The sequence below is a fragment of the Panulirus ornatus genome, chromosome 11, assembly GCF_036320965.1.
Source record: "Panulirus ornatus isolate Po-2019 chromosome 11, ASM3632096v1, whole genome shotgun sequence".
Lineage (NCBI taxonomy): Eukaryota > Metazoa > Arthropoda > Malacostraca > Decapoda > Palinuridae > Panulirus > Panulirus ornatus.
Window position 1 is genome coordinate 43,544,801 of NC_092234.1, and position 24,731 is coordinate 43,569,531.

The 24,731-nt window shown below is 40.0% G+C and overlaps 1 protein-coding gene across 2 annotated transcripts in view; it reads left to right on the plus strand.

The window, feature by feature from the left end:
- PIP4K (phosphatidylinositol 5-phosphate 4-kinase) overlaps positions 1-24,731 on the plus strand; it is a 61,231-nt gene that overhangs the window by 12,205 nt on the left and 24,295 nt on the right. Inside the window, exons 2-4 of one of the 2 annotated variants that reach the window (XM_071666853.1) lie at positions 10,031-10,128; positions 21,918-22,028; positions 22,555-22,602. In XM_071666853.1, the coding sequence (XP_071522954.1) occupies positions 10,031-10,128; positions 21,918-22,028; positions 22,555-22,602 (257 nt within the window). The remainder of the gene's footprint in view (positions 1-10,030; positions 10,129-21,917; positions 22,029-22,554; positions 22,603-24,731) is intronic. The other variant, XM_071666854.1, reaches the window with a different exon arrangement.

Consider the following 24,731-nt stretch of genomic DNA (forward strand, 5'->3'; position numbering starts at 1 on the left):
GGGCTGAAAGAGCCTTTACAAATGTCCTGATTAACACACACACACACACACACACTATATATATATATATATATATATATATATATATATATATATATATATATATATATATATATATATTGGAAAGGATCACAATTTTGCGCGTGATCAAGATATTCCTACGAGTCCACGTGGACTCAGGAAAATATATATATATATATATATTTTTTTTTTTCATACTACTTCCCACGTATTCCCTGCGTGTCGTAGAAGGCGACTAAAAGGGGAGGGAGCGGGGGGCTGGAAATCCTCCCCTCTCGTTTTTTTTTTTTTTTTTAAATTTTCCAAAAGAAGGAACAGAGGGGGCCAGTTGAGGATATTCCAAAAAAGGCCCAGTCCTCTGTTCTTAGCGCTACCTCGCTAACGCGGGAAATGGCGAATAGTTTAAAAGAAAAAGAAAGATATATATATATATATATATATATATATATATATATATATATATATATATATATATATATATATATATATATATGGAGCGGGGGGCTGGAAATCCTCCCCTCTCGTTTTTTTTTTAATTTTCCAAAAGAAGGAACAGAGAAGGGGGCCAGGTGAGGATATTCCCTCAAAGGCCCAGTCCTCTGCTCTTAACGCTACCTCGCTATCGCGGGAAATGGCGAATAGTATGAAAAATAGTATGGAAATCCTCCCCTCTCAATTTTTTTTAATTTTCCAAAAGAAGGAACAGAGAAGGGGGCCAGGTGAGGATGTCCCCTCAGTGGCCCAGTTCTCTGTTCTTAACGCTACCTCGCTGACGCGGGAAATGGCGAAGTTTGAAAAAAAATATATATATATATATATATATATATATATATATATATATATATGCAGGGGTCCCAGGTTCGATCCTGGCTGTTGTAGGTTATATGGTAGGGCATGCTCACATACACTATTTACGTGTTGTACAGTTAGATTCTCTAACGTGCTATCTGCTGGTTGCATGAACTTATGAGAAATGACCAGTAGAGACCCTGTTGCTCCAATGTGAGACGAAGGGTATTCGATTACATAATATATATATATATATATAGATACCATCCCTAGGGATAGTGGGGAAAGAACACTTCCCACGTATTCCCTGCCTGTCGTAGAAGGCGACTAAAAGGGGAGGGAGCGGGTGGCTGGAAATCCTCCCCTCTCGTTTTTTTTTTTTTTAATTTTCCAAAAGAAGGAACAGAGAAGGGGGCCAGGTGAGGATATTCCCTCTAAGGCCCAGTCCTCTGTTCTTAACGCTACCTTGCTAACGCGGGAAATGGCGAATAGTATGAAAAAATAAATATATATATATATATATATATATATATATATATATATATATATATATATATATATATATATATATATATATATATGCTCAGTCTGCCTGTGCTTGTCTTTCCTACGAACAGTATATCCATTTACCTATGATAATGAAATAAGATCGTGCATGAATAACCACTATGAAACAAAATACATATGCACTCTGCCATTCTTTTATCCCAGAGTAACAGACATTTATGCTGATTTCCTGTCTTAAGTTGAACGTTCTGAGGCAAGGATGCACAACTGCGTCACATTGGCAGTCCACTGTTATGGACAGAAATTCAAACTACCATTGGCTTAATGGCATTGACAGTCTCCATGCGGCTGTACTGCGTATCTCAATTCTCAGTCATTGACATTTGGTAGTTTATTGTATTAAAGGGTGGCTGATTTTGACAATAATCATGATAAGAATCTTGGAAAGCTGAATATGAATGAGGCTTGATGTATTGATAGTGGGTTAGGGTGTGTGTTTATACAGAGGCGTACAGAACATGGTATATATACATATACATATATCCAAACGTAAGAAATGGGGCAACATGAGAGTAAAAGTCTCTTCCCGGTACAACACGCAAACAGTAACAGGAATCATAGTCAACCAAATGCACAAGAGGTGAACGTGTTCATGGGGGGAGAGAGTGTCAGCCATTGCGGAAGCACTGCTGCCAACTTGGTGGCTATGTCGGCATTAAATTCGATAATTTGTGCTTTTAAATCGAAAAAAAATAATAGTCATATCTAATTCCATTTTCCTTGGAGTATGTAAAGACCTGAGAGTAAGTTTATTTCTGTCATCTCATCCATTGTGACTTAAAGAAATATAGTATACAAGTTTGCTTGGGAGAATTGCCGTTCATGCGTGCTTAGTCGTCCCCACACACATACATGTGCCAGCCAATATTCATTTTGCCAGCCAATATTCTGCTTCACGAATCTGGGCAAGCCAAAGATTCTGTCCATTCCGCGACCGACATCTTCGAAATTTGAGGCCAATATTCAGTTACTTCATTTCGGAAACGTGCCAAAAAATCACACGAGCTAATTTCACATTGATGAGTTCATTTATCTTTATAAATTGAGGTTTAATGAAGAACAGAATATTGATTGTATCATTTCATTGGTTGACAGCCTATTGTAGGTTATCAAATGTTTTCTGGCATTATCATTTAAATCATTAAAACGCTAGATGTGTAAATGCTGCGAACTGTAAAAAAAAAATTACGACTCCCGAAGTGAAAAAGGTTGCGTGTGCTTCCCTAATCTAGGTCATGACTGGTTATCCTAGAGATGTGGTGATGTAGAAGACGTTAATATGAAGAAATTCCTTCAGGTGTATCTCGTTGTAGAATATGGAGGATGGGGTGATAGTTAATCATGGATAGTCCATTAGTTTTTTTTTTATTGTTTTTACAAGGTGGTGTCATATTTTTATCTGTTCCATTAAAGTGAAATGCGCTCGGATGAATGACATGAAACCACCACCAGCCACCGAACTCCCATCTCCGAGCAGGGAGGGTGTGAATGATATGTTTAGCACTTGCACTGATGAGACAAGGCATCATGGTTTTGACGTTTTTCCCATTAAAGATGGGTGAAGGTGATGTGCGTTTCTAATGAACTAGTTTACCCACTGTGTTGTGCTCGTATTTCCTAGAGAGGCACCACCTCAACCACCATTAAACACGCCCACCAACTGCAACCACAAGCCAACACCTCAACAAACCACAGCTACCAACCATCACCCACCACAATCTCTAGCCATCATCATCATCATCATCATCCACCGCTAACCAATAACCCCGGCAGCCCCCACCACCATCCACTAACTAGTGCCACCAACAACCACTACCACATTCAACCACAACCAACCACCACCACCATCACCCAGTTACATTATTAACTGGCCAAGCCAGATGTGAATGACCTGTTTAACACCCCTTCTGACATCGCAGAAGGCCTGGAAATGTCACGTTTGACGGTTCCCTTAAGAGGCTTGAATATTAATCATCCTCCCCCCCCTTAGGGATGTTTATCCTCTGTACTCGACTCGTATCTCTTACATAACGCGAAAATTATTTTTTTTTTCGGTTGATTTTCGTAGATAAGTTAATGATTGATTAAAGGTTTATTGAAAGTAGCCAGCCATTTGGTTGAAAATTCACAGTTGAGGTATTACAAATATTACATAAGTGGGAGGTCGTAAAGTTGGCAGTTGGCTAATCATGCAAGAGCTTAAGATAAGGTTGAGCTGTGTGACGGAGGAGGTGGGTGATATTAACAGTTTATTGCCGAAGTGCTGTGTGAGCTGCCGGTATAGGTCGGAAATGAAGGTTAGGTTCAGCAAGGTGATGGTCTTATGATTCAGCAAGGTGATGGTCTTATGATTCAGCAAGGTGATGGTCTCATGATTGAGCAAGGTGATGGTCTCATGATAGGTGGTGTAAGGAGGGCCCGGGATGATCCTGCGTGCTCTTTTCTGCTCACTTTCTAGCTGTCTTTCTGTGTAGGTGTTAGTGAGGTGGACCAGGTTTTGGAGGAATAGGTGAGCTTAGAATGAAAATGGAATAGACATTCCTGAGCTCGGTTGGTTGGACAGCGTTTTCGGTCGGCAGAGAAGGCACTGGCGGTATGAGGGTGTGATTATAGTGGTGTCATGACTTAGTGTGAATCATCTGTCGTGACACCAAGAAGTTTGAAGTGTCTTGACTACCCAGAGGATGACAGGTCCTAGTGTGATGACAGGGAACAGGATTTTGTCTGTTCCCAGGTTGATGTACATCATTACAGTCTTGGTGTGGTTGATGGTGAGAAAGATGGTCATACTCCACTCCTGAAGGTTGTTTATGATGTGCTGAAGGGTGTTTAAGTCAGGAGAGTTGTTTCTGATAGTGGTGCCAAAGATTGAGTAGTCTGCATACTTCAAGTAGTGGATTGTGTCCTTTCAGGGATCGTTGATTGGTTTAGGAAGCAGAATGGCACCATCTTGGTACACTGGTACACCATGTGGTAGGGGTAGTGATGCTGTTGCAACTGGTGTTGCTTGGTCAGGAAGGCGACCAGCCACAAGACAATACACCCACATAATTCCAGGATGATGGCTTTTTTATGATGTGCTTTACCAGTTTGAAAGCCTTTGTAAAGTCTAGGCTGGTGAATGCCACTGAGGTTTTGCGTTTCTCCGTGTGGTACATGAAGCCTAGGATGCTAACAAGGCAGTGAGTGGTGGAGGAAATCATCATGTTTCCAAGCTTTTAATGGTCTACTGAATTAGCAGTGTCTTCATAGACCTAGTCAAACAAAACTTTCACAAGCTAGACTGGGCATTTGTGTGATTGCAACAGGGCTTGAGCTGTTAACAGGCTCTGGGTTGGTGAATTTGGGTAGTTGAGTGACATGATCACTAGGTGCTTGTGTGAGGCACTGACATTTTTTCACTCAAAATGGTAGGGTAGTACGGAGGAGGGTGGATGCGTTGGAAATGAAACGTTTGAGGACAATATGTGGTGTGAGGTGGTTTCATCAAGTAAGTAATGAAAGGGTAAGAGAGATGTTTAGTGATAAAAAGAGTGTGGTTGAGAGAGCAGAAGAGGGTGTGTTGAAATGGTTTGGACAAATGGAGAGGAGTGAGAAAGGTTTTGAGTGATTAGGGCCTGAACATACAGGAGAGTAAGAGGTGTGCAAGGAATAGAGTGAATTGGAATGATGTGGTATACTGGGGTTGATGTGCTGTCAGTGGACTGAACCAGGCATGTGAAATATCTGGGGTAAACGATGGAAAGGTCTGTGGGGCCTGGATGTGGATAGGGGGCTGTGGATTTGGTGCATTTCACAGGACAGCTGGAGACTTTAGTGTGATTGAATGAGGCCTTTTTTGTCAGTTTTCCTAGACCTACCTTGCTGACACAGGAGGTGGTGATGCTGTTTCCTGTGGGGCGGGGTGGCGACAGGACTGGATGAAGACAAGCAAGTATGAATATGTACATGTATATATATATGTATGTTATCCCTGGGGATAGGGGAGAAAGAATACTTCCCACGTATTCCCTGCGTGTTGTAGAAGGCGATTAAAAGGGGAGGGAGCAGGGGGCTGGAAATCCTGCCCTATCGTTTTTTTTTTTTTTTTTATTTTTCCAAAAGAAGGAACAGAGAAGGGGGCCAGGTGAGGATATTCCCTCAAAGGCCCAGCCCTCTGTTCTTAATGCTACCTCGCTAACGTGGGAAATGGCGAATAGTTTGATTTTTTTTTTTTTTTTTTTTTTTTTTTTTTTTTTTTTGCTTCGTCGCTGTCTCCCGCGTTTTCGAGGTAGCGCAAGGAAACAGACAAAAGAAATGGCCCAACCCACCCCCATACACATGTATATACATACACGTCCACACACGCAAATATACATACCTACACAGCTTTCCATGGTTTACCCCAGATGCTTCACATGCCCTGATTCAATCCACTGACAGCACGTCAACCCCGGTATACCACGTCGATCCAATTCACTCTATTCCTTGCCCTCCTTTCACCCTCCTGCATGTTCAGGCCCCGATCACACAAAATCTTTTTCACTCCATCTTTCCACCTCCAATTTGGTCTCCCACTTCTCCTCGTTCCCTCCACCTCCGACACATATATCCTCTTGGTCAATCTTTCCTCACTCATTCTCTCCATGTGCCCAAACCATTTCAAAACACCCTCTTCTGCTCTCTCAACCACGCTCTTTTTATTTCCACACATCTCTCTTACCCTTACGTTACTTACTCGATCAAACCACCTCACACCACACATTGTCCTCAAACATCTCATTTCCAGCACATCCACCCTCCTGCGCACAACTCTATCCATAGCCCACGCCTCGCAACCATACAACATTGTTGGAACCACTATTCCTTCAAACATACCCATTTTTGCTTTCCGAGATAGTGTTCTCGACTTCCACACATTCTTCAAGGCTCCCAGGATTTTCGCCCCCTCCCCACCCTATGATCCACTTCCGCTTCCATGGTTCCATTCGCTGCCAGATCCACTCCCAGATATCTAAAACACTTTACTTCCTCTTTCCTTGCGCTACCTCGCAAACGCGGGAGACAGCGGCAAAAAAAAAAATATATATTTATGTATGTTTATGTATATATGTGTGTATGTGAGTGGATGGGTCTTTCTTCTGTTTCCTGACGCTACCTCTCTGACACTGGAAACGGCATTCAAGTATAATAGAAAAATTATTTATTATTCATTTGTTACAATTGATCACCATTTCTCGCATCAGCAAGGTAGCTCCAGGAAACAGATGAAGAAAGACCTATCTCGTATGCACACATACATACATATGTACATGCTCATCCACATACATATACATGCCTTACAACCTTGATGAAAATTTCTCACTGCTTCTAGCAGCTTACCTCCCACACTATGTACTCTTAAGGCCTTCCACAAAGCATCTCTATCCACCCTGTCATATGCCTTCCCCAGAGACGTAAATGCCACATACAAATCCATCTGTTTCTCTAGGTATTTCTCATATTCTTCAAAGCAAACACCAGATCCACACATCCCCTACCACTTCTGAAACCACACTACTCCTCCCCAATATGATGCTCTGTACATGCCTTCACCCTCGCAATCAATACCCACCCATAAAATTTTCCAAGAATACTCAACAAACTTGTGCCTCTGTAGTTTGAACACTTCTCTTTATCCCCCCCCCTTTGCCTTTGTACACTGGCCCTATACATGCATTCTGCCAGTCCTCAGGCACTTCACCATGATCCATACACACATTGAATATCCTTAACAACCAGTCAACAACATAGTCACCCCCTTTCTTAATATAGTCAACTGCAGTACCATCCAACCCCACCGCTTTGCCTGGTTTCATAAACTGCAAAGCTTTCACCACCTCTTCTTTCTTCACCAAACCACTCTCCCTGACTCTCACTTTCCACACCACCTTGACCAAAACACCCTACATCTAACGCTTTGTCATCAAACACATTCAACAAACTTTCAAAATACATTCTCCATCTCCTCTGCATCACTACCTGTTCTCACTTCCCCCCTTCTCCCCTTCACTGATGTCCGTGTTTGTTCTCTTGTCTTATGCACACTGTTTACCTCCTTCCAAAACATCTTTTAATTCTCCTTAAAGTTTTATGATACTCTTTAACCCTAACTCTCATTTGCCCTCTTTTTCAACTCTTGCAACTTCCTCTTGACCTACTGCTTTTTCTTATACATCTCCCAATCATTTGCACTCCTTCCTTGCAAGTGTCGTCCAAACTCCTCTCTTTTCTCTTTCACTGACAAGTTCTTTATCCCACCACTCGCTACCCTTTCTGATCTGTCCACCTCCCACCTTTCTCATGCCACATGCATCTCTTACACATGCCATCACTGCTTCCCTTGATACATCCCATTCCTCAACCACTTCCCTCATGTCATTTGCTTTCACCCTTTGCCATTCTCCATTCAGTCTCTCTTAGTACTTTCTCGCACAAGTCTCCTTTCTAAGCTCACTTACTCTCGCCTTAACTGAGTCCCTACTTACAACCTGTGTGACTTACGACCATCCATACATATGACTGGAAAACAAATATAAACGAAGAATAGAAATGATGAAATATGAACTAAAGAATCTTAAATAGAATGTGAAAAGAAACTACAGAATCATATAATAAAGCTTGTGTACCTGGCCATGAAAAGGGAGATCATGAGAGTCAAGTGTTTTTAATTGGTTATTTAGGATTTTGATTGTATGTGTGGACTATGGTAAGGTGCTAGAGGATTGATGGAATGCTTGTATTGTGCCATTGTATAAAGGCAAGGAAGGCAAAAGTTTGTGTTTAAGCTGGAGATGTAAAAGTGGTTGTACCTGGCAATTTTTATAGGAGAATAGTGGTTGAGAAGGTGAAGACATGCACAAAGCATTAGACTGGGGAGGAACAGTGTGGTTTCACAAGTGACAGAGGTTGTGTGGATCAAGTGTTTGCTTGAAATGATGTGCATATGAAATACTTAGAGAAGCAAGGAGTTGTCTGTTGCATTTATGGATCAGGGTAAAGGATATGATAGGGTCGATAGAGTTGCTTTGTTGGAGGTCTTAAGGACATAAGGTTTAGAAGGAAAACTGCTTGAAGCAGTGAGAAGTTTTTATCAGTGGTGCAATGTGTATGTATGAGTAGGGAGAAAGCAAAGTGAATGGTTCCAAATGAAGGCTGGGGTGAAGCAAGGATGTGTGATGTCACCATGGCTGTTCAGGGAGGTAAAGGCTTGGAGTGAGGGGCAAGGATGCAGTCTGTAGGGGATGAGGGGGCCTGGAAAGGGAGTCAGATATTGTTTGCTGATGATGCAACACTGGTGGCAGAGTTAAGTGAGAAACTGCAGAAGTTGGTGATTGAGTTTGGGAGAGTGTAAGAAAAGAGGAAGTTGAGGTTAAGCATGATTGAAAGCAAGGTGCTTAGGTTTAGTATGTTAGAGGGACAAGTTAGTTAGTTGGGGTGTGAGTGTAAATGGAATAAAATTGGAGGAAATGAAGTATTTTAGATGCTTAAGATTGGACATGGCAGAAAATGAAACAATGGAAGCAGAATTGAGCATAGGCTACTTGATGGGATGAAAGTTCTGGAAGCACTAAAGAATGTGTGGAAAGAGAGGTTGTTGTCTGGGAAGACAAAAATGGGTATGTTTGAAGTTAGACCCAGCAATGTTGTTTGAATGTGAGGCTTTGGCTATAGATGAGGATGTGCGGAGGAAGGTGGATGTGTTGGAAATTAAATGTTTGAGGGCAGTGTGTGGTGTAAGACGATTTGATCAAAAGATTAATATGAGGGTGAGAGAGATATGGTAATGAATGTAGTGTGGTTGAGAGAGCTGAAGGAGTTGTGCTGAGATGGTTTGGACATTTGAAAAGAATGAATAAGGACAGGTTGACAGATAGGAAAAGTGGGAGACCAAATTAGAGATGAAAGCACGAAGTGAAAAAATTATTTTGAGTGATCAGGGGACTGAACATGCAGAAGGGTGAAAGACATGCATGGTATAAAGTGTAATGGATCAATATGGTATACATGGGTCAATGTGCTGTTGGTAGACTGAACTGGTAAGCTTTGTGAAGTGGCTGGGGAACCATGGAAAGGTCTGTTGGGTCTGGTTGTAGAAAGGGGGTTGTGGTTTTGGTGCATTGCGCATGACAGCTAGAGAATGGATGTGGATGAATGCATCCTGTCATCTTTTGTTTCTGGCACTACTTCAGTAATGCAAGAAACAGTGATTAAGCAGTGAAAAAATATATATATTGCTGTCAACTTATCCCATATTAGTTCATTTTTAGCTAATCTCCAGGCAGTTTTAAGTTGATTTTAGGAGAGGGTGTCTGTTAAACTCTGGAATTCCCATAATGTGATTGTCTCTTTCATATAAGCAAGATGTCTTTGGGGACTGTCTCTTTCATATAAGCAAGATGTCTTTGGGGACAAATGAACGGTGTAAATAAGAGGAATGACATCAAACTCTGTATAAAGTACAGGGTGCAAAGTTTATTGGTAACATTGAACTGTTGTATATAATCTGTAACCCCTCCATTTTAAGAAGGATAACTGCATTTCAGTGTTGCAGTTTGTTGCTCTATTTGATATATGTTTGCTTGCATTTTTTGATGTTTGCTCTGTATTTTCAAAGCTTTTTGTCCTTTTTCAGAGCAGTGAATTGAGTCACATTAACGTACCTGTGATGTTGATGCCTGATGACTTTAAGGCTCATTCCAAAGTCCGTGTGGACAACCACCTCTTTAATAAGTAAGTTAAGGTTTTGTTTAGCTCAGCTAGTCTTCTTTGTATATTCATCTTTGTGATGCTTGCAATCACATGCTCATATTTTATTTAAGTCTTTTGATTTTATTTTTCATATTCATATAACTTTTTATGATATGTTGTTGATGTTCATTTTGTTTTTTTGTTATTGACTACACTTTTCTTATCTTTCTGACATCACTCTATGGCATTACCTGCTATCCAGTCTTAATTGCTTGAAGGATTTGTATAGGTCTCATGTTAATTTCCCATGTGTCTGTTTATAACTCCTTTTTAAGTTAACTTTTTCAACAAATTGAAATGACTTGTCTTGGGGAGAGTGCTGCCTTTGCCTTTTGTTTCTGTGAAAAGAATTAGTCAAAGGAAACATTGCTTAACCTTTAATATCTCATCATTCTGCACTAGTCTAAGGCATCAGAAAACTGTCTTGCCACAAAGGTTGCGACTTGAATGGTGAAGGCTCTACATCATTGCTTTTTATTCCTCTCATGTTCTTCCCAAGGAATGTAGAGCTGTCATTGCTTACTAATTACTCAGCCATCTTGGGTGGATAATGAAAAATTATCTGCCATGAGCACCTTGTCATCAGCAAACAGTAATGGACTCGCCTCCCAAGCCCCTGATTCCTGACAGACCGCAGACTTACCCTTCTTGCCAAAACCCTAACATTCATCTCCTCACAACTTCATCCATACACAGTTAACAGCCATGGTGACATCACACACCTTTGCTTGATGTGGAACTACTCTGCCTCATCTCTTCTTGCTCACATGCCTTACTTTCCTGATAAAAGCTCCTCACTGTTTCTAATAGCTTTCCTCCTGCACCACATATTTGTAGCACCTTCCAAAAGGCATCTAAATCAGCTTGATAATCTATACCAATAAATGCCTCATACAAATTCTTTTGTTTCTCAATTTCACTCAGTGTTTTTATAGCAAACACTTGATCCATGCATCTTCCATTCTAGAAACCACATTGTTCCTCCCCAGTCTGATGCTCTTTGCATGCCACCTTCCTTTGTCATCACTCTTTCATAAAACTTACCAGTACACTTAACAAAGCTTGTACCTCTATAATTTGAATTTTCATATTTGTCCCCCTTGCCTTTATACATTAGCACTGTACAGGTATCCCACCAATCCTCAGGCATCTCACTGGTTCCTTTCATACTAACTAACCTATCAACAACAGTGCTGCTCCCTTTTTAAGGAATTCAGATGCAGTACCATCCAGTCCAGCCATTTTGCCACATCTTACCTTGTGCAGGGCTTTCACAATCTCTTCTCACCAAACAAATAGTCATGACTCTTTCATTTTGCACACTTCCCTCACCCAAAATTACCATGCCCCTGTATCATCATTCTCACTCGATAACCCTTCAAAATGCTCTCTACATCTCTTCACATCAATTCTGCCTGTTAACATTTCCCCGTTTACCCTTTCATTGATGTTCCCATTTGTTCTCTTGTTTTTCTCACATTATTAACTTCCTTCCAAAACATTTTCTTATTCTCCCTGAAGTTTGCTGATACAGTACTTGCTCCTCAACTCTTATTTGCCCTCTTTTTCAGCCCTTGCACCTTCCTCTGTACCTCTGCTGCTTTCTCTTGTCTGCTTTATTTTGTTCTCCCAATCTCACACTCCTTCCCTGCAAGTAATACCAATACACTTCTTTTCTCATTCACTAGCAACTGACCTTTGTCACCCCACTAGCAAAAAAGAGAAAAAAAAGTGCATGGCACACACTTCTCCCAAACATGCTAGCACAGCTTCCCTGAATACCTTCTATCCCTCACCCACTCCTGTAGTTTCATTTATTTACTCTCACTTAGTCTTTCCTGGTATCTCTTCTTGCAAGCCTCCTCTCCAGGCTCAGTTGCTTTCACTACCCTCTTCTCACTCTTATCATTTCCTTATTTTCCAAGAGCCTTTACAAACCCTCACCCTCACCTCCACTAAGTAATGATTAGACATCCCACCAGCTGGCCTTCTTAACACCGTCATATCCAAGAGTCTCTGTTTTACATGCTTCTCAGTTAACGGAATCATTAATGCCTGCTTACTTTATGCTACTGACACATGTGTACTTATATGTTTTTTTTTTTTTTTTTTTTTTTTTTTTTTTTTTTGTCTCCCGCATTTGCGAGGTAGCGCAAGGAAACAGACAAAATAAATGGCCCAACCCACCCCCATACACATGTATATACATACGTCCACACACGCAAATATACATACCTACACAGCTTTCCATGGTTTACCCCAGTCGCTTCACATGCCTTGATTCAATCCACTGACAGCACGTCAACCCCGGTATACCACATCGCTCCAATTCACTCTATTCCTTGCCCTCCTTTCACCCTCCTGCATGTTCAGGCCCCGATCACACAAAATCTTTCTCACTCCATCTTTCCACCTCCAATTTGGTCTCCCTCTTCTCCTCGTTCCCTCCACCTCCGACACATATATTCTCTTGGTCAATCTTTCCTCACTCATTCTCTCCATGTGCCCGAACCATTTCAAAACACCCTCTTCTGCTCTCTCAACCATGCTCTTTTTATTTCCACACATCTCTCTTACCCTTACGTTACTTACTCGATCAAACCACCTCACACCACACATTGTCCTCAAACATCTCATTTCCAGCACATCCATCCTCCTGTGCACAACTCTATCCATAGCCCACGCCTCGCAACCATACAACATTGTTGGAACCACTATTCCTTCAAACATACCCATTTTTGCTTTCCGAGATAATGTTCTCGACTTCCACACATTCTTCAAGGCTCCCAGAATTTTCGCCCCCTCCCCCACCCTATGATCCACTTCCGCTTCCATGGTTCCATCCGCTGCCAGATCCACTCCCAGATATCTAAAACACTTCACTTCCTCCAGTTTTTCTCCATTCAAACTCACCTCCCAATTGACTTGACCCTCAACCCTACTGTACCTAATAACCTTGCTCTTATTGACATTTGCTCTTAACTTTCTTCTTTCACACACTTTACCAAACTCAGTCACCAGCTTCTGCAGTTTCTCACATGAATCAGCCACCAGCGCTGTATCATCAGCGAACAACAACTGACTCACTTCCCAAGCTCTCTCATCCCCAACAGACTTCATACTTGCCCCTCTTTCCAAAACTCTTACATTCACCTCCCTAACAACCCCATCCATAAACAAATTAAACAACCATGGAGACATCACACACCCCTGCCGCAAACCTACATTCACTGAAAACCAATCACTTTCCTCTCTTCCTACACGTACACATGCCTTACATCCTCGATAAAAACTTTTCACTGCTTCTAACAACTTGCCTCCCACACCATATATTCTTAATACCTTCCACAGAGCATCTCTGTCAACTCTATCATATGCCTTCTCCAGATCCATAAATGCTACATACAAATCCATTTGCTTTTCTAAGTATTTCTCACATACATTCTTCAAAGCAAACACCTGATCCACACATCCTCTACCACTTCTGAAACCACACTGCTTTTCCCCAATCTGATGCTCTGTACATGCCTTCACCCTCTCAATCAATATCCTCCCATATAATTTACCAGGAATACTCAACAAACTTATACCTCTGTAATTTGAGCACTCACTCTTATCCCCTTTGCCTTTGTACAATGGCACTATGCACGCATTCCGCCAATCTCTTTTAAATCAGGAATTTCCAGTCATTAGTCCTTTATCAGCACAAAACTCCATAAGATGTTGACCATTTTCAATCATCACTGAGTACCTCATGCCTCTTATGTATTCCCTCAACTGACACATTACCCACTCTCACATTGTAATTCCCCATCATTATACCCAGTCTCTTGCATCAAAACTGCTAACACACTCCTCTCCTAAAACACTCACCTTTCATTTTCCTCACACTTCCAGGTGCATTAGTACTTATAGTCACCCACCTTTGGTAATCTACTTTCATTGTTACCTACATCATTTTTGGGCTCACTTCCTTACACTCACACACATTCTCTCAGTTCCTTCCCCCATACAAATCTTGTGCCTAAAACATTTGCAAACCCTTCATTCTCTTTCCATTTGAGCTTTGGTTCACCTACAACCAGAACATCCAGGATACTCTCTCCTCTTACATATTATCTATCTGTCTCTTCTCGTCTTGATTATATCCACACTCTTTCAGACATCCCAGCCAGAGCCTTTGAGGAGCATGGACTGTTCCTGCTTGGCTGCTTCTGTTTCAACTTTCAGAAACTTAAATATAAGAAGGGGAGGGTTTCCAGCCTTCCACTCCTCCCTCTTTTGGTAGCCTTTTATGACACGAAGGTATTCATTCTCCCTTTTTTCTTATATATTTACTTGCTTCCTTCCTGCCCCAGGGGTTCCTTCGATCTTTATGAAGCTCCCTCAACTCTGAGGAAGCCTGCCATGTCTGCTGTTGGGATCATAGATCATAAAGTGTAGTGATATGTGTATATGCCGAGAGTGCAGGGCTGTGAAGTAGTAAGTGCTCAGTGTTTTTGTTTTGGTAGTTACATTGTGGGCATGAAGGGCCTTGGGATATATTGAAATTGTGTTTGTAATGTGTTAGGGATAGGAGACGTCCAGAGTGTAGATGGAAAAGTGGACACATGTTTTTCTGGGGAGTGTGACTTCTAACAGTTGCACAATCTGGTGGGATGCAGTTTAAGACAAAGCTCCTCTTTTAATTATTTTACTGTGTAGGTGTTTTATCAGTGTTTTGTTGGAGGGATTTGCAAAAAGAGGTTAATGAAGTGTGAGGCAGGAGTAAGCATTTTATATCTACTTGGGAGTTGGTGGTTGATATTGGAGTATTATAGGTGGAATTGGTCTAATGCTGTTGCATAGAATCAAGTGCCTAGCATTTTGAGATGGGATTATATTGGGAGGATTGTTTCATTGTGTAAATATTGAGTGTTTGTGGTTGGCAAGCAGCCAATGATTGTACTGAGTGAACAGTTTTGTGTGGTTTTCAGCTTTGTTATGTTTACTTTTGAGAGGCACAAGGACCATGCAGGTAAGGTGGTGTAGAGTGGAACAGATGAATTATTTGTAGGGGATGTTGAGGGATTCTTTTTCTTTTCCAAATCTTGTTCCTGTTATTGTTCAGAGGACATTAGGTTTTTGTGTTAATTTTATTGGTGTGGAGAGTGAATGTCATGTGTCATATGGGATGCGTAGAATGGTTGATGCTTTGGTTAGTGGGAATGATTGTCCATTTAATGTGACTAGAGCGTGTGAGCTGGATTCATGTTTTCTTTGGGTGGGTGAGCCATTGTCCAAGTTTTGTAATGTAGTGCAGCATGTTGTGATATGATTGTAAGGTCTTCTGCATATGAGAAGATGCCTCACACTGTGGTTTGATAGAGGTAATGGGAAGTCTTGTAGGAAGAGATTGAAAAGGATTAGAAAAAAGATAACTCTTGGGAAACACCATTGTAGAATATGTGTTTTCGAGATAAAATCATTATGAGTAACTCTTCCCTGGTGGCCAGCCACTTTGTCATTGCTGTGGAGGTTGGTGTCGAATATCTTTTGCGTAAGGATGTGTTGGGGACAGTTTTGAATGCTTTGTTGTCTGTTGCCACTAGTTGTATGTTGGATAGGGGTATGTGGTGGGTTGAGGCCATCTAGAATATGTTGCGTGAGGTCATTATGTAGCACGGTAATAGAGTATTTAGGTCTGAAGCCATGCTCTGTGGATGAGAGTTGAGTGTTTTCCTTTATGTTGTAGATCAGTTTTTCACAGTTTGGATATGGAGGATACAAGTGGTACAGGGTTGTAGGAAGAGGGGGAGTTGGTAGGTTTGGATGCTTTTATGATATGTGATATGTTGGCAAGTTTTCATGAGCTAGGGATTTAGTTTTGTAGCCTGGAATTTAGAAGATATCTGTTGGAGCTTGGAATGCAAATGGATCAGACAGTTTAATGTTGTCAGGGCCTGTAGCAAAAGAGTTCTTTGAGGTTTTAATTGCACTACTTCCAACTGTGGGAATGAAAGGTGGGGTCGGGAGCTGATTCGGAATGGATTTGTAGCTTTTTGATTTTCTGTATTTCGTGTTAGGTTGTTTTGTGGCTGATTTTTGAGTAGTAACTCATGAGTATGTTTGTGTGTTCTTTGGGAGAAGGGATTTCATTGAAATAGGTCAAGAGTTCAACATGAATTGGGGTTGAATTGGTGTGCCAAAGTTGGTTGATGTGTGTCTTGTGGTTCACCGTGTTGAGGAGGTAGTGCCATTTTTCAGCTTGCCTTCCTGTGTTTATGTTGGTGATGGTGTTACTTAGTTAGAGTTTGGATTTGTTCTTTGATTTCTGTTGATGTTAATGGTAATGTTTCAGCTGTGTTTTTGCTGTATTATGTGTGTATGTGTAGGGAGAAGTTTGGGTTGTTTATCATTCTATACCCTCATGGTAAATGCTTTTTGCTGGCTTGGTTGAGGATGTAGATGAATTGAGAGTTTGCGTGATCAAGGAATGGGAAAACACCTATATTGAAGTTTTAGAGTGTTGTTTCCATATATTTTGTAATGGTTGGCTTGTCTGCTTTCCAGTAGTTTGTGTAAGTATTTTGATGGTTGTGTTGGCCAAATAGAGTGCTATCGGGTTGGGCAAGTGTGTGAATGTATATGACCAGTAAACTGTAAAATGCATGAATTTAGTAATGATGAGGGCTCTAAAAGCTCCTTTATATAAATGTGAAAGGAAGATCACCTGTGACATAGGGAAATAGAGTGGAAGGCTACTTGAGGGAAAGAAATGGTGGAGGAATGTGTGGAATAGTGTATGCATAGGAGGCATGTAAGGACAGGGATAAGTGGAGACGTTTGCTGTGGCCACCCCCTTGATAGGAGTCCCCAGAGGGAATGGGCATCAAATAGATAGAAAGCTTCCCATGCTTGTCTTTGGCCAAAGAAATAACGAAGCTGATAGTAAAACCACTTTTTAAATGGAACTTGTAGAAATGTAGTATTATGAAGGTAATTTACATTGGCAGGTCATGCAGTGATAGCACAAGACATGTGGGTGGAAAAATATGGTATGATGTGAAGGTAATTAGCATTGACAAGTCTTGAAGTGATGGCACAGGGCACATAGGTGGTGAGAAATAGTACTATGTGAAGGTAATTAACATTGGCAGGTCATGAAGTGATGGCGCTTGGCATGTAGGTGGTGAGAAGTATTAGGTAAAGGTAATTAACAATGGCAGGCCATGAAATGATGACACAAGGCACATGGGTGCAGAGACATAGTATTATATGAAACTAATTAACACTGGCAGGTCATGAAGTGATGGCAGCAGGTCATGAAGTGATGGCACAGGTCATGTGGGTTAACCAGTGGATGCAGAAGTTTTGCAGGATCTTCACGTGATGTTACCATAAAATCATAAAAATCATCAAAGTATTCACAATCACCTCATTGAGACATGAAAAGGCTTTTAATTTAATGCTTAGTATGTTTTACACTGAAAAAAGTGTGAATAAATTTTTTTAGAAAGGCAAGAAAGATATCCTGTATTTCATAAGGCTCACACAATAGAGAGAGTCTCTTGAGTTTTCATTATAGGCTTTTTGCTGGTTTGAGAAACAATTACTAACTCTAATTTATATACCAGTTCATGTATACAAGCTTGCAGGGAATTGATTAAAGTGAATGAATATCAAAGTTATGCAGATGTGGCTGAAGAATCGTGCAATATTATATTTTTGGTAAATGGAGAAAACTGTATGGTTCTCAACATTTCATTAGGAAATGCTGTAAGTAGCCATATTGCTATACTGGCACTATATATTCTTTTCTCAAAACTTTCCAGTAAATTCTTGTATACATGGAAGGCTATATTTAAAAAACTCTTTAATTTACAGTTGTAAGATGCCACTTACCCCTTGAACTACAAAGCTGTAAAAATTTATGTTGCTCCAAAATAGAGAAAAATGATGATAATAATTTATCCTTGTTAGTAGAAAATATTCAGAAATGTAAGAAAAAAAAAGTAAACATACCATATTTGGTGCTATGAAGATGTTTAAAGTTTGCTTGCTTGCTGATGATGCACTACATTATTGCTAGTGACTTGTCATTACCTCAGTACCTAACAACAAATATGCTTAGATTACATAATTTGCACAGGTATTTCTTTTGTTTTCCTTTTATAATTGTAACACATTTAACTCCTGCAGAGATTCATTGGAACTTGATACCTAGTGATTAATAGATAATGATTATCGAAAATGATTCACTGCACACCATAATTTTTATTTTCTGCATATATGTATAATTAGAAAAGCAAATGGATTTGTATGTAGCATTTATGGATCTGGAGAAGGCATATGATAGAGTTGATAGAGATGCTCTGTGGAAGGTATTAAGAATATATGGTGTGGGAGGCAAGTTGTTAGAAGCAGTGAAAAGTTTTTATCGAGGATGTAAGGCATGTGTACGTGTAGGAAGAGAGGAAAGTGATTGGTTCTCAGTGAATGTAGGTTTGCGGCAGGGGTGTGTGATGTCTCCATGGTTGTTTAATTTGTTTATGGATGGGGTTGTTAGGGAGGTGAATGCAAGAGTTTTGGAAAGAGGGGCAAGTATGAAGTTTGTTGTGGATGAGAGAGCTTGGGAAGTGAGTCAGTTGTTGTTCGCTGATGATACAGCGCTGGTGGCTAATTCATGTGAGAAACTGCAGAAGCTGGTGACTGAGTTTGGTAAAGTGTGTGAAAGAAGAAAGTTAAGAGTAAATGTGAATAAGAGCAAGGTTATTAGGTACAGTAGGGTTGAGGGTCAAGTCAATTGGGAGGTAAGTTTGAATGGAGAAAAACTGAAGGAAGTAAAGTGTTTTAGATATCTGGGAGTGGATCTGGCAGCGGATGGAACCATGGAAGCAGAAGTGAATCATAGGGTGGGGGAGGGGGCAAAAATCCTGGGAGCCTTGAAGAATGTGTGGAAGTCGAGAACATTATCTCGGAAAGCAAAAATGGGTATGTTTGAAGGAATAGTGGTTCCAACAATATTGTATGGTTGCGAGGTGTGGGCTATGGATAGAGTTGTGCGGAGGAGGGTGGATGTGCTGGAAATGAGATGTTTGAGGACAATGTGTGGTGTGAGGTGGTTTGATCGAGTAAGTAACGTAAGGGTAAGAGAGATGTGTGGAAATAAAAAGAGCGTGGTTGAGAGAGCAGAAGAGGGCGTTTTGAAATGGTTTGGGCACATGGAGAGAATGAGTGAGGAAAGATTGACCAAGAGGATATATGTGTCGGAGGCGGAGGGAACAAGGAGAAGTGGGAGACCAAATTGGAGGTGGAAAGATGGAGTGAAAAAGATTTTGTGTGATCGGGGCCTGAACATGCAGGAGGGTGAAAGGAGGGCAAGGAATAGAGTGAATTGGATCGATGTGGTATACCGGGGTTGACGTGCTGTCAGTGGATTGAATCAGGGCATGTGAAGCGTCTGGGGTAAACCATGGAAAGCTGTGTAGGTATGTATATTTGCGTGTGTGGACGTGTATGTATATACATGTGTATGGGGGTGGGTTGGGCCATTTCTTTTGTCTGTTTCCTTGCGCTACCTCGCAAACGCGGGAGACAGCAACAAAGCAAAAAAAAAAAAAAAAAAAAAGTATAATTTTCAGACATACCACTTACTGAATTTAATAGCTTTAAATGATTTTCAGATATATATTTTTCAAAATTTTATACAGTCTTTTTTATTCACTCCTTAATGACCTGAACCATCTACTTTTATGACAACCATCACTTTCCCTAGAACATTCCACTCTTATTTTGTCTCTTAATCACTTTCCTCTTATGATCAAAAGCTTATTCTGCATCCACTAAATCAGCATCACTATAATGAGTGCCCCAGAGACAATCACTCATTTGCTGGGCCAAGCACACATGGCTGCATGGTAAGTTGTAGAAGTCAGCAAACATGTTTGGAAGGTACAGGGCTGTACCATCTTCCTCTGTGTTACATGGGTGGCTAACATAGCGGGATTTTTTCCTGATGTTAGTTATGGTTGGTAGTTACATGAGGTATCTCTACATACCGAAAAAGCAATAATTTGAATTTTAATGAGGTGGGAAGAGGCATCACATAAAACTATGGTCACAATATCCATTCTGAGAATGTAAAAGTACATTGTAAAAGTTTGTGGTTAGAGCCTTATTGTTTTTATTTTCACCTCGTAGGATAATCTTATTTTACATCTGAATTATAGAAAATTATCTGCAGTGTATGTGCTCTCCTTGTCCTTTTATTTGATATTCTTGTATGACTTTTGTACATAGGGTACGCTGGACTGTTTATCTTAAGATTCTATGTTACAACCTCAGACTTTTGGTCTTCATATTTTTCTCATATCTTCAGCCACTTGCATACCTTTCAGCACCGATATATATTCCACCATCATCACTCTGCATATTTTTTGTTTATTTGAAATTTCCAGTCCCCTCTAGCCTTTCACTGTTCCGTCATATCTGGCTTAATCTCCTAGATTATATTGGCCATGATTTTGTTAGTTTTTATTTTTAGCTTGCATCCTTAAAAGAATTTCCAAAGAATGCTGTATAATTCTTTTACATAGCCTCCATTCATTAACAGCCATATTTAGCTTTTGATTTTCCCCAACCATCTGTTTCAGATTTTTATCCAGTGACCTCCTTTACAACTCTCATCAGAGGAAAATTAGAGCAAGTACAAAGATGCATGACAAAACTGATCCCATCCTGTAGAAATCTGGCATATGAAAAGAGGCCAAAAGATTGGAACTCTTCTCCCTTAAAAAGCGTAGACTTTGCTGTGACTTAATCCAAATGTTCAAAATTGTGAACAAGTTTGATAAAGTAAATCACGAACATCTTTTCAAAATACAAGAAAATACAGTTACCAGGACGAATGGAATAAAACTCAAAGCTAAAAGATGTAGTATGGATGTGGGAAAAAGCTTCTTTTTCTATAAGTGTGTTGAGCACTGGAATAAGTTACCGTGGAGACATGGTGAATCCTAAGACCGTAAATACTTTCAAAAGTCATATGAATGTTTTATAAATTCAAGTATACTCTGCGGAAAATGCTAGAAGTAAACTGTATAAATGACAGCGGTAATGGGGACACTAAAAGGCTAATGTGCTGCAGTGGGGAGTCAGTGATAGCTTAACGGAATTACATTTTCTTGTCAATTTTTTTTTTCACTAGGCAACGCAGTCATGGACCAGTCAGACCTCCTGTTGTCTGTCTTTCTCATGTAAACTCGTGTAAACAGTGTTGTACACTTGACACATTCTGTATCTTACCCAAGTTTACCTCCCATGCTCAATTCATTATTTGTCTGAAATTTTCAGTTTTATCCTGTACCAAAACTATTTGTCACATCAAACAACATTAACTAGTACATACACCTTTGACACATTCTGTAATCCTCTCCTATTGCCTCCACTATTTGCCATATCCAGGTCTATAAATGCAACATACTTTTCCTTTTGCTTTTTTTGACATTCGTTTCAACTAGTAGCCCCAGGAGATTGTCTCAGGCACACGATCACACCTCTCCAAAAATCAAACTTGTACCATTCCTGCTTTGCTAAGTGTAGCCTTTTTGTATTTCTCATATGATAATCTTATGCATACCTTACCTTTGGTGGTTAGTAAACAAAACCCCCCATAAATTCCATACAACTTTTTTCTTTATTGATTTATGTACATTACAGTTTTTAAGATTGCAGATTCATAAAGACCCTGTTTTTATTTGCAGCACTAACTTACTTTTTTATATTTACAGAGAGAACCTTCCATCACATTTTAAAGTCAAAGAATACTGTCCCATTGTCTTCAGAAATTTAAGAGAGAGATTTGGCATCGATGATGCTGATTTTCGAGAGTCGCTGACAAGGTAGGAGTTTTGAGTACACTCTAGATCAGTTCATACCTGGTTAATGAAGTTAGTGCTGATTTTTATCACCTGTATGTACATCCATACTTAATTTGCATTTATATGTAGTGAATGTAGCTGTCTAAAGCACTCTGATCTTGGCAGCAGTGCTTTAACCTTATTACATGATATTTTCTCTTTTGGTTTTGATTCTCTTGTATTTCCTTATATCAAGAATCTCCATGAATGACAAAGTTCTTTTCTGTTATGCTTACTTAGTTTGAGGTTGTATTAGATAATTTCCTTGTAGACATTGCTTCTGTTTCTTCATGTCTTAACTGACTTAGTCAAATGTTGTAATTCACGGGGTTGATCATTATTAAAAATAGGAACGGATCTGACTTGGGTTTACCCTAAATCTCATTAGATTTTATTCCAAGAGTAAATAGGATACTTAAATGTTTCATAATGCCATGAAAACATTGCTGAAAAGCAGATAATTTTCTTAGTTCACCAAGTTACAGCCTAATGCAGAGGCCTTTCTTAGGTCGAGACTAATTGAAGTCCAGCGTTATGGGGTCATGAAAGTGGACAGGTAAAAATGGTGTATTTTTATCTTTTAAAAAGTAATTTCTTGTTATTGACATTATATCATACGTTACAAATTCAAGGATTTGAGCTGCATAATGGACTTCTGTAGAGCTCAACTTGCCTGTTATCAAGAGGTTAGTGAGCCTTATTGAAGTTTGCACTTCTGTATGTCCCCAAAGAAATTGATTGTAGCATTTGTTTTGGATGCTGCATAGCTTTGATGTTTACTAACGAGGTAATTTGTCAATTAAGTCTAGAGTGCTTATGTTGAATATTTGGAGAAAATTTAAATTCAAGAAAAAATTAAAGCATAGCTGAGGGTAATGATGAATGTAGTTGATATTTTAAGACATGCACTAAGTAAAGCTCAAATTCGTTGTTTTGTTACCTGATTACTAACTTTGTTGAGACATGCTTATTTGAGTTGAAAATAACCTAACTAAAACTGTGATTCCCTGGAGAAATACAGCATTATATTATGTGAAGGAAACCAAACCTTGACTGAATATTTCAGAGGGGGAAAAGTGGAGAATTGGAATCAAGAATCCTAAGGAAGGGCAGTGGAAATGGTCAGGAGCAAAATAGAATTAGGTGTACAAATGGTTTATAAACACTTTTAGATAAGTGTCACCTGGCACTTATTTTTTTTAGATGCTGTCCTCATTTCAAAATGGGTGGATTGGCACTTACTATACCACACAAGGTTTGGTGGTGTCTTTAACCAATAACTAATGAAAAGTGTTGAATTCACATAAACATTGTTTCATTGCATGGATTGCAGAAGAGATGAATAATGTTGATTGTATTAAATGTTAGAAAACATTGAATTTCATAAATTTGTTGGCTCTTCATAGAAGTTTGTTGAAGAAGAAATTTAAAACGGCATCATGTGGTCAGAAATAACATGAAGAGGGGAGGTCCTTGAAAGTGAAAGAGTAGAAGGTGCATGTTTAAAAGTATATAATTACCAATTTTGTTCTCTGTAATTTAAAAGTCCATGTTTCTATCTCATCCTTCATCTCTCCTCTTCCTTTGCTGCTTCCACCTTTGACACATAGATCCTCTTAATGACTTTCTTCATTCATCCTCTATGCATATACAAATAATTTCAGTGCTCCTTACTAAGCCTTCTCAGTCATGCAGCTCTCCTTACCACTCCTCTCTTTTACTTGTTATGCCTTTCATTCAGAGTTACACCCAGACCATCCTTTCTCATACCTCATCCCCCTACTTCTGTTCACTTTCCTTTTGTTCACATTTCCTCTTTTAATTATCTCTTTTTACTTACACTCTAAGTGTCTGCCATCAGCCTCCACAGTTTCTCTGGTGTCTGCTGTCAGCCATGCCATCTGCAAACAGTAGCTGATGCACCTGTCATGCCTCCTACTCCCTAGTGTACTGTAAGCCTTCTCCTTACTGCAACACCTTTCCATGTATGGTACCTCTCAGTGGCCTGTCCATGAACAGATGAAAGAGCCATGGTAACATAAAACATCTTTGATGCAGACCCACCTTCTGAGAACCACAGGCTTTCCTCCCTTCCTACTTGCACATATGCCCTTCTCTGGATAAAATCCCCTTACTGCATTTAGTAACCCTTCATTTGTTCCAAATATTTGTAGTACTGCTTTGAAAGACCTAGCAACTGAAACAAATGTTTCTCTAAGATCTGTAAATACCACACAGAAATCATCTCATTCTTCAAGTGTTTCTCTCACAAATTCTTCAAAGCACTTGATCCACACATTCTGTCTCTCTTTGAGCCATGTTGCTCCTCACCAGTCAAATGGTCCATGCATGCCACCACTCATTCAGTCACCACATTCCAGTACACCTTACCAGGTGCTGTAAATTCAGTAGACATATATGTCTGTAATGTAAATGTTTACTTATGTCTTCCATGTCATTATGCAAGGATACCACATATGCACACTTCCACTTTGCTGGGTTCCCCATTTTGGCCCAACACACATCAAACAGCATAATTAGCAGATCACCTGCAGTTTCACTCCCTTTCTTGGGAAACTTGGCTGCATTCCTTTTCACTTCTGCTGCTATACCATACTTCATTTTATGTAGAACTTGACTATCTCTTTTCATGATACCATTTGCCATGACTCACTCATATTACAT